General features: G+C 43.8%; 1 protein-coding gene across 3 annotated transcripts in view; it reads left to right on the top strand.

Annotated features, from left to right (window-relative positions):
- Positions 1-1,919: 1,919 nt before the first annotated feature.
- The window catches only part of Rad54b (RAD54 homolog B), an 80,999-nt gene continuing 71,785 nt past the window's right edge, over positions 1,920-11,133 (top strand). For 2 of the 3 annotated variants that reach the window (XM_048419978.3, XM_085677008.2), the window contains exons 1-2: positions 1,920-2,007; positions 8,171-8,321. In XM_048419978.3, the coding sequence (XP_048275935.3) occupies positions 8,187-8,321 (135 nt within the window). In that variant the 5' untranslated portion in view covers positions 1,920-2,007; positions 8,171-8,186. Of the gene's footprint in view, positions 2,008-5,448; positions 5,587-8,170; positions 8,322-11,133 lie in introns of those variants that run through there. The other variant, XM_085677005.2, reaches the window with a different exon arrangement.

Genomic DNA, 11,133 nt, shown 5'->3' with positions numbered 1-11,133 from the left:
ACAATATGGAGAAATCCAAAATGCAGAGACCAGAGAAACATGCTGAAGATTCAAGAGAACACCGCAGATTGCCAGGGCCCTGCTTGCACCTGAACCAACAAGAAACAGGAATCGTTTTGCCTGTCCAGTCTGCAAGACCCTTTGGTGACATGGGCGCCACCTTTGCCTAGTAAGCTCCTCCTGCCGTGCCACTTTGCAGCTGTCTTGAGGGCCACCTTTGGTGTTCTCCAGCTTCCTGTGTAGCCACTGCTTATCACCGCCTTAAAGCTCATTCACACTTCCAGGTTTTTAGCACCTGTCTGTGTGGCCCGTCCCCCGCCCCCTCCACCAGCCCCCCTCCCTGCCAGAGGTATCTCTGGTCTCTCCGAGTCCTGAGAGTAGCCTTGTAGAGTCGTTTCTAAGTGTGGTCGGGATCAGCAGTGTCAGCGTTTCTGGGAACACATTAGCAGTGGTTCAGAGCTACCGAATTAAACCTGTGTTTGAGCAGTTCCTCAGAGATTCTGAGGCTGGTCTTGATGTGAGAAAACAGCTGTCACTCTCCTTCAGTGATGTGCTGTCTGTATAGCAGGCTAAGTTATCACAAAACACTATTTATACCAGGGGACAAAGCAGAAAGCCTGCTCAAAACACCTCTCACATTGAGAGGCATTCGGAGACGGTCAAGAAGCAAGCGTGCTAGGGAAAAGGGTGGAAGCTGCAGCAGAGCCGGGGTGAAGTTTAGGTGAGTAGAGACTGGCTCGGTACAGAAGATGTTAAAGACAGGCTGCAGGCACTGCCCAGGCCATCGCCCTTCTTTTGTGTTCCTCAGAAAGAGGGGTGGTGTGGTTTAGGAACGGGTCTTACTGTAGCAGGCCCCATACTCCAACTTTATAACCCTGGCTCCTGGAGTTGCCGGAAAAAACTAGATTCAGTTTATGAAGTGTCTCCTTAGACTTGGAAAGATCTGCAGGACTAAAACCTTTAAAGCACACTTTTCCTTTTTAATTAGATGCTGTCAAGCTACTCCGTAAATGAACACACCTGTTTATATTTCTGCTAGCACCGCGCGCGTGTTCTCATTAGTTCACAAATTCATTAAACCTTTTATTTTTAAAGCTTTTTAATTTTTGTTAATCTGTTTGATAAAATTCAGCGAATGACCTTTGACCACTTTCTCTTTTTAGGCGTGTCTAATTTCAGATTTCCTTCCCTCCCTCTCTTCCTTCCTCCCTCTCTCCCTTCCCCTTCCTTCTTTCTTTCTTTTTTCTCCCCCCCCCCCCCGCCCCCACAGGGTTTCTCTGTGTAGCCCTGGCTGTCCTGGAACTAGCCCTTGTAGACCAGGCTGGCCTCGAACTCACAGAGCTCTGCCTGCCTCTGCCTTCCCAGTGCTGTGATAAAGGCGTGGTCTACCACTGCCTGGCTAATTCTAATTCTAGATTTCTTAGAGCTGACAGACCATTTCCCTGTAGCATTTGAATGAAATCGCGTCCTTGCTTACAATGCTTCAGTGCGTTTTCAAGTCCAAAGGAGCCTTTCGCCCCTTTATGAGAATCCAGTAATCACGCATTTATTTTCACACTTCTCGGCTTAAAAGGGTTTGTAAACATCTTAGGGGCTGCATCTAATCAATGTCATTTGAATGAGTAATAGGATTCCGTATACCTTAGCGGTGCACACATTTCTATGATCCAAATCATAAATTGCTGATTTTTGTCTACATAAATCGTACTGTTTTTCGCCTCAGTTAGACTCTTTAGACTGGGAACTGGAGCCAAACTAGTATGTTTTAGATCTAGTGGCCAACCGGAATCAAACCGGCACGCAAGTAAAAGGAAGTGTAAAGGCGCCTGAGCGGCGCTGCACCGAAAAAGACGTCCAATCAGAGGCAGGGGGCGGAGCGCCGCTGCGCGATGGTGCGCATGCTCGGTGCCCGGCCGGCGATTGGCTGTGCGAGGGCGGGAGACTCGAGCCGGTCGGCGGAGGGCGTCGTGACCCGCTGCGGCGCTCGCGGTTTCCGTAGCTGTGGCGGTAGGTGTCAGCCGCGGGGGCCGGGGAGGCGCGCGCGGGCCTGATGCAGGATGGCGCCGGTCCTGAGGGCAAGGCGGGAGCTTCCGCGCTGCCTGGCCTGGTGCGGAGGGCGGGCCCCGCGGGGAGGCCGGTCACCGGTGCGCTGTCCCCGGAGGCCGGTCGGTGCCCCTTTCCCTGAGGCTAGAGCCGGTGCCCCTGTCTCCAGAGGCCTCCCTGGGCCCGGGAAGGCCCGTCTAGGCAGGTGACAGTCTGAGGATATAGAATCACCCAGCGCCCAACTTAGGCAATTTTATTTACCCTCTGGTTCTTTCTAGTCCTCCCCTCTTCCCCCCAAAAATAATTATGGAAGATTTTGTAGGCGGGTGGACTGGAGTCCCAAAGTTTAAGGGGAATTTACAGTATAAAGTGGAAATCTTACTACCTAATGTAGCTAGAAGCCGAAAAGCTGAAACAGCAAGGCAGGTATGCTGCTAGCTGGTGGGTTTTAATTCATTTTCCTGCATCCTAGAGTTTGCACACACCCTCAGTGAAGTCCAGAGGAAGGCGCAGATTCTGGTTATGATCCTGCAGACAGAAGCACATCCTTCTGTCTCTCCTGTAGTGGGACCTTGGTGGTCCCTACTCTGGCAGGACTTTGTGGACTAAACAGACAGCAGTAATTATAGGTAGTAATATTACAGAAGGTGTTGAGAACTTACCATCAGTCGTTTTATTCTAAATTCTTGAGGTATTTAATCTCATAGTCGTGTGTTTTAAGTGTGATTAAGGCACGTGAGGAAACAGATTGAAGTTAACTGCAGAATCATGTGCTGGGAAGGCCGTTCTACATTTGTATTCAGGCATTCACCTTCAAAGATGTGTTTGTTTTTAAGTATTGCACTACAGTGTCCACTAATTAAGGCCACATGCTGTGGTCCAGGTGTTAGTCCGGTCTTGCTCTTTCCCCTGGAAGAACTGAAGCAGGTGCAAGCCACATGCCTCATACATCATAGCATTTCAGTGGCCAAGTAGCTTTATTCCTAGGGCCTGTGAAAAAGGTCTCAGCAAAACTCATTTACAAACCAGCTAGAGCTTGGCAGGAGGCAGGGAAAGAGATCAAGTTCAGAGCCAGCCTGGGAAACAGAGAGCCCGTGTCTCAGAAAACAAGGCAGTGAACTGATTTCTGTAGTGTCCTTTGCCACACATCAACACGTTAGATTGGCAAACCATCAGCTTCATAATTTGCTTTAAGATTGTGCTAGTAGAGATGGTTGCATTAGAAGCAACCACAGAGCAGGAGCTCCACCCACATCTTTTAAACCAGTAACAGCTTGTATCAAGTAGTTACTGTATTCAAATTTAACATGGATGAAATCGGAGAAAGGTCCAGCTGTCAAAGCAACGATGGACTGATTTTTTTCTTGAATACATAAAATAGTATGTCTGAAAATCGGTGGCACATTCAACCAGTGGTAGTTTATTTTAAAGGTCACATCTTTGTTGTGGGAAATTTGAAGTGCACAGAAAAGAACTCATGGGGCTGGGGAGATGGCTCAGTGGTTAAGAACACTGGCTACTTTTCCAGAAGACCCAGGTTCAGTTCCCAGCACCCACATGGCAGCTCACAACTGTCTAACTCCAGTTACAGGGGATCTGACACCTTCACACCAGTGTGCATAAATAAATTTAAATAAATTATTAAAAAAACCTAGCCAGGCCGAGGTGGCACACGCCTTTAATCCCAGCTCTAGGGAGGCAGAAACAGGCGGATCTCTGTGAATTTGAGGCTAACCTGACCTACAGAGTGAGTTCTAGGACAGGCTCCAAAGCTCCAGAGAAACCCTGTCTCAAAGAAGCAAGACAAACAAAAAAAGGAAACCGTCAGAATAAACATTGTTTTTATAGCATGCAGAGGTAATCAGTGTTAATGTCATAACACGTGTTTTGCTAGTCTTATGAAATTTGTTCATACTTCTTAAAAATCTATTTACACTTATTTATTTATGAGTGTGTGTCGATGTGTCTGGGCATGCACATATAAAAGTCAGAGGACAACTTGTGGGAGTTGGCTCTCTCCTTCTTCAACATGTGTGGATTCCAGGAATTGAAGTTGGGCTTCTTGGTCATCAGGTGTCTTGGCAAGTGCCTTGACCTACTGAGTCATCTTGCTAGCCCAATGATTCGTTTTATGTGTACCTTAAATAGGCCTTTATATAGGCCCAAAGAAAACAATTTGAAAGTCGTGTCGTGATTTTACACTTGTTATGCCGTGTGAATGTGTGAGTGTGTATGTAATATGCCAGAGGAGGCCACAGGACAACCTGTGTGAGCTGGTTCTTCCCTTTTGCACACCATGTGGGTCCTGGGGATCAAACAGGTCATTAGGTTTGGTGACAAGTGGCTTTAACTGCTGAGCCAGCTTACATGCCCAAAATAATAGTTTAATGTAATATTTTTGGTCTACCTGTATTGTGACTGTGTCCTGCTACATTAGACCAGGTGTGAAATATTTTATTTGTGGTACTAATATTGACTCAAAATTTTAGGTTTTGGAGCATCTTGGATTTATATTTTTCGATTAGTTTGTATAAACTTCTTGTTGGAGTTGGCGTCCAGGGAAATACCGGGACAGCTTTTACTGCTACATAAGTGTCTGGACTTATCATGGGGGTGTAAGCTGGGAATCGGGAGATGCAGACTGCTCACAAGGATAAGGTGGGATTAAAGGAAAAGCATTCCAATACCATACAGAGGAGAGAGTGTAGATGCCCAGAGGAGAAGAGAAGTCTGGATGGAGAAATGACAGCGAAGACTCAGAATTTTAGAGTTTGTGAAGACTGCTTTTGGTTGTGTGTATGAGTTTACATTCATCTAGTGCTTAATTATGGATAAGTGGATTTCTTTTTCTATAAGTTATGTTAACATGATTATAGTTATACATACATAATTGTTTAAGCATATTTTTAACACTTCCTTTTACCACAAGTTGAATTTCTGGGTTAATCAAATGATTTTGGTAACTATGTATATGATTGGTCATGGTTGTCTAGTGTTTTATAAAGCTGCAGTGAAGCCAGCCTTTTACGTAGTGCCAATTCATTTGAGCCACTATCGTGTGTTTTCCTGGTCCAACCCATTTGCTTTGTTGGGCTGGGGATTGGAAGCAAGCACTCAGCCTCTGTTTTCAAAGTGGAATTCCATATTGGGGCTGGAGTTCAGTGAGAAGGCATTTGCCTAGCGTGTGTGAGCCCCTTGGTTCTGATCCCTAGAGATGAGGGAGAAAAATTAGGTAGACTCTTAAATATTGTTGCAAGGAGCCAGATGTGGTGTCACATTCCTGTCACCGCAGCCCTCAGGAAGCAGCGGCAGGAGGATCAGGAGGAGCATGAGCAGGTAAAACCAGCTGGGGCTGAGACCTTGTCCCAGAAGACAAGCGCTGCCAGGTTGGGGCATTGCCCAGTGGTTAGAATACTCCTATAGTGCACAGGAGGCCCTGAGCACACAGAATAAATAGACAAGCCAATGGCTGAATGAGAAGAGGGTGGCGATGAGGTGCAGTCCCTGTCCACGTCTGGCATCGCCCTGGGAAACAGGCAGCAGGTCAGTGCCCACTCTGCTGTTGTCTGTTAGGAACAGCGCTGCACCTGGGAGACAGCATGAGAGGAAGGGGAATGTTTGCACTTTTGATACTATTAAGAACAAATAACTTATTTGGAAAATTGTATCTCTTTATGTTTTATGTTTTTACTTTTAAGTTTTGTTTTTGTGTTTTGAACAGGCACTAAAGCTAATGCTATTTTATTGTAAGAATATTATAGATTGGAAACAATTTTAATGCATAAAAAGTTGCAGCGACATACTGGCTGCTATCAATTATAGATACATTATCTGTCTGTCTGTCTGTCTATCTATCTATCTATTACCTACCTACCTATTACGCGGTGTTTCTGATATCTATCTCCCCTACCCATGTTAGTGGAAATAGTATTGAGAAAAATTAGAAAAGTTTATTCCAGTCTCTTGATGTATCTTAGAAAAACTTCGTTGTTTTAAAAGGAAATAGAATAGTAAAATCAAATTGCATTTAAACATGCCTTTTAGTTATTAACTTATTCCAAACATTGTTGATAAATTTATGTATCTGGAGTTGTAGTTGGTCTTGTTTTTAGACTGTCTTAGTTACTTTCCCAGTGCTATGATGAAACACCATGACTGTATTAGTCAGGGTTCTCTAGAGGAATAGAACTGAAAAAAGAAAAAAAAAAAAAAGGACATTTAATTGACCATCATGGCAGGGAGCTTGGCAGCAGCGGTAGCTGAGAACTCTCCGCTGCCCCATAAGACAGGGTTTCTCTGTATAGCTTTGATTGCCTTGGAACTCTCTTTGTAGTCCAGTCTGGCCTCGAACTCACAGAGATCCACCTGCTTCTGCCTCCCAAGTGCTGGAATACTGGGATTAAAGTTATGCACCATGAGAATTTACTTCTTGATCTACAACCACAGGCACAGAGAAAAAGCAATAGTGCTGGCTTTTGAAACCTCAAAACCTACTCCCAGTGACACACCTCCCACCTAGGTCATACCTACTAATCTTTCCCAAATAGTTCCACTGACTGGGGACCAGGTATTCAAATATCTGAGCCTATGGGTGTTGGAGGAGGGCTGCTTATTGGTTCCCAGTCACCCGACTAGCTTAGACCTGAAATAACCACACAGAAACTGTTACTTAAATCACTGCTTGACCTATTAGCTCTAGCTTCTTATTGGCTAACTCTTACATATTAATTTAACCCATTTCTATTAATCTGTGTATTGCCATGTGGCTGTGGCTTACTGGCTAAAGTTCCGACCAGTGTCTGTCTCTGGCAGCTCCATGGCTTCTCTCTGACTCCGCCATCTTTCTCCCAGCATTTAGCCTAGCTTTTCCTGCCTAGTTCTGTTCTTCCCTGCCTGATGGAGGAGGGTTATCTGTCTATGTGTTACTTTCGTTGGTTAATAAAGAAACTGCTTGGCCTGATAGGTCAAAACATAGGTGGTATGTAGACAGAACAGAATGCTGGGAGAAAGAAAGCAGAGGCAGGCAGTCGCCATGACTCTCCTCTCCGAGATAGCCACAGGTTAGAATCCTCCTGTTAAGCCACCACCTTGTGATGCTACACAGATTATTAGAAATGGGTTAGATCAATATGTAAGAGTTAGCCAATAAGAGGCTACAGATAATGGGCCAAGCAGTGTTTAAAAGAATACAGTTTCCATGTAATTATTTCGGATAAAGCTAGCCGGGAACCAAGTGGTGGAACACAGCCTGCCGCTCCTTTTACACCTGCCAAAAGCTCAAAGCAGTTCTTTATTCATTAACCAATAAAAGCAACACATAGACAGAAGAACTTTCCATACCATATTGGGGCCATTTTTATTTAAACCACTGCAAGAATGGTGGCAAAAGCAAACATGATTGGTATTACCATGTGTTTTATGAATTAATGGGATCTTAAAGTGTAACATGCTTGATATGTATATGTGGATAACTTTTTCTTTAGGTTTTTACTTTTAAATTAGAGCAGATATTATAGCATTATCTAAATTGACATGCTCAGGCAGACACAATTCAATCTAAACCTTGAAATTCTTTTCAGTAGCTCTTAGCTACTCAAAGTTTCAGTATCTAGCTGTTGAGATTGTTCTCTTTGAACTGTGCACAGCCTCTTTCTCCCTCCCTCCCTCCCTCCCTCCCTCCCTCCCTCCCTCCCTGTGGGGCAGAAATTGATGCTGAGATGTCTTTCTCAATCACTTATCCACCTTGTGTTTTGAGATAGTCTTTCAGTAGACGTGGAGTTTGGCTGGAGCCGCTGATAGTGAGCCCTGTGATGCCCTCTGCCTGCTGCCTCTGCAATGACGTTCACGTGGCTGCTGATTCCCAGCTCAGGGCCTCAGGTCTGCACACAGCCACTTTATTCACTGAACGAACCATCTCCGTGACTCCAAGTTTTCTAGTCTTATTCAGTTTATTGAAAAGTGACTTTTAGTTTGTGTGTATGATGGTTTGCCTTCATGTATGCATGTGTACCATTCGTACACTTGGTGCCTCCAGAGGCCAGAAGAGGGTGTCAGATCCTTTGGGACTGGAATTATGGCAATTGTTCTAATCACACTCATGGATGGTTTCTATTTTGGTGTTTTTCAGGTGAGTATTGCTGAAGATGAGACGATCTGCAGCCCCAAGTCAGGTGCAGGCAAATTCCTTTAAAAAAACAAAATTCATACCTCCAGGAAGAATTAATACAAGTCTAAATAAAGAGACCACAGAGATGGGTCCAGATGTAAAATTATTTCAGGTAAATGAAAGAAGGGAATCTATATGAAGTAAATATTAAGAAATATGTATATTAATTTATTTACATATAGTATATATTATTTGCATATTTACATATACATATGCGTGTGTATGTATGTGAGTGTGTGTATGTATATGTGTGTATATATATATATATATATATATATATATATATATATATATATATATATATATAGAGCCTAAAACTAGATCTAGTGACTCCTACCTGTAATCCAAGCACTTGGAAGGCTGAGGTAGGAGTTTAGGCTTCATAATTTGTTCAGGCCAGCCTGGTCTGTGTAGTGAAACTGTCTCAAAATCAATCAAATAAATAAAAGAAAAATAAAACAACAAAAACCCACAACAGAAAACAAAACCTTGTTGTCTATTAAACTTTCAGTGTCTTCTGACACAATCTTCCAGAATCTTAGAAATAATAGTATGGCCTTTGTTAGTAGTGCACGTGACCAAGCTGGAGGAACAGCGGGTGGCAGCCAAGCTTCCAGAGACCGGCCCACCAGGAAGCTAGGCAGTGATGGCAATCTCTCTCTTCCCCACTTCTCTGTACTCAGATAGGCAAGGCCCTGAGGGCTTCGGCTCCAGAATGTTTCTTGTTCTGCTGTGCCATTACATGTTTGCTGCTGCCATTTTTCTCTGGCATCTGGAATGGTGTGAGTGGGTGTGGGGATCCCACTGCCTTGAATGTAGTGTGGTTATCTTATGAAAATATCCCATCCTACTGGGCATTTTTATCTCTTATTATGAAAATGATTTCTTCCTAAGCTGTGCTGTTTAACTGAAGCAATGATTTTATACAATGCTGTTAGTTTAAATAGAACTTTGATATAAGGGTTTTTAACAAATGCAGTAAGGGATTATGATTATGATAGAGGTTAGTTTAGTGGGAGAATTGATACAGGTAAAGGCAGGATATGGTGTTGTTCCCACTCCTGATAAAGCAGGGGCTGCAGAAGATAGAAAATAGGAACGAAGAAGTGTCACACAGCTAGGATTTAAGAGTTTCTTTTGAGAAACCTTGTAGACTATGGTTTAAGTTAATGATTAAGAAAACAACTGAGTCCCAGGTGTTAGCTCAAGTTCTTTTAATCTTGATGCTGGGAAATGTGTTCACGGGTTTAGGTGTGCATCATAGCTAGAACAGAGCTTTCAGTAATGACTTCTGTAACTAAAAAGCAAAGAATAGGCCAGGTGCAGGTGGCGCATATCTTTAATCCAAACACTCGGGAGGCAGACGCAGGTGGATTCTGCGAGTTCAAGGCCAGCCTGGTCTACAGAGCGAGTTCCAGGACAGGCACCAAAGCTACAGAGAAACTCTGTCTTGAAACCTGCCTCCCCCACTCCCCCCCAAAAAGGACAAAGAATTGGATGGTTTGTTAATTAAGATAATTGGACAGGACTTTAAATTATGACAGGTGAAACTAGTACCCTGCTTATCTGGCGATTGTAGAAAGTACTGCCTATGTAGACAGTTATGGCTGAAAGGCTCCTGGTTTTGTGAGAGTGTAGAAGACCAATGTTTAACTGAATGTGGGCTTCTCAGAAAGTGCGGGAAGTGTGGTTGAGGAATGTGTTGGGGTTGACTTGTTCCGGAAAAAATATGTTTTTACGGTGATTATGTAGTAACCGTGTACTGTTGGTTATGAGTAAATCCTCCTCTTCGTAATGAACTTGGTCAGGGGACTATAAGAAGGGTGTCCGAAGATAAAGAGTAGAAGAGAAGCTTCTGTCCTCGTCCTGGTCTCTGACCTGCAGGAGGCCGGGCCTCTCTGGCAGTAAGGAAGTCTTCTCAAGAAAGAGGCGCAGTCCTCAGAAAGGTGGCCTGCGGGCTGGTGGGGAGGCTGCTGGGGAGGCTGCTGGGGAGGCTGCTGGGGAGGCTGCTGGGGAGGCGCCCACCTCCAAGTTTGATAGCCTGAGTTTAATCCCCAGGACCACAGGGTAGAAGGATAGACGTCCATAAACTGTCCTCTGGCTTCACATGTGTTCTGTGGCATATGTGTGCACCAAGTCACACCTGCAGAACACACAATAAATAAACGTAATAAGTCTAATCAGTGTTTTTTTTCAAGTTACTGATTCAGTGAGTTGAAAATTGGGATAAAATGGTTTAAAGAGAAAAATACATAAATAATTTGTATAATTATTTCAGACTTTTATATCATCATGATTGCTATTTTTCTTTGCTGGTGTGACTGTAGGACCTTGCACCTGCTGTGTAAGGGATCTTTGATAGAGCTACAAACTCAGCCTGTAGGTGTTCAGTTCATAGAGAGCGAATGCAGGGCAAGGTGGGCTTGTGTGTGCCTGTAACCTCAGCATTGCTGAGGCAGAGGTTTGGGAGTATGAGTCTTTGTCTCAAAGACAAAACAAAACAGAAGACTATTAGAAATGCCTTAAAGCTTGTATATTTTTTATTTTATGTGTACTGGTGTTTTTCCTGTATGCTTGTTTATGCATCACGTGCATGCAGTGCCTCACAGAGGGCAGACAGTGACCTTGAATTCCCTGGAGCTGGCCCTGCAGGTGGTTGTTAGCAGCCCTGCAGGTTGTGGGCATTGAACCCAGGTCCTCTGCAGGAGCAGTTAATATTCTTGACTGCCTAGCCATATTTCCAGTTCCCAAAGGATTGTTTTTTAGGACTAAGAAGAAAGTTCTTATGTGCACAGGAGATACATAAAACATAGTATATAAATTCTTACTACTCTATAATTTTTTAAAACCATGTTTTAGATTTTAAAGTCTTAATTTTTTAAATTTCTTTTTATATTTTTAGTGTATGGGTGTTTTAGCTGTGT

Source organism: Myodes glareolus, chromosome 16 (genome assembly GCF_982192425.1).
Source record: "Myodes glareolus chromosome 16, mMyoGla1.1, whole genome shotgun sequence".
In the NCBI taxonomy this organism is placed as follows: domain Eukaryota; kingdom Metazoa; phylum Chordata; class Mammalia; order Rodentia; family Cricetidae; genus Myodes; species Myodes glareolus.
Note: the sequence above shows the minus strand (reverse complement) of the source record. Positions and strands in the feature narration are given on the sequence as shown.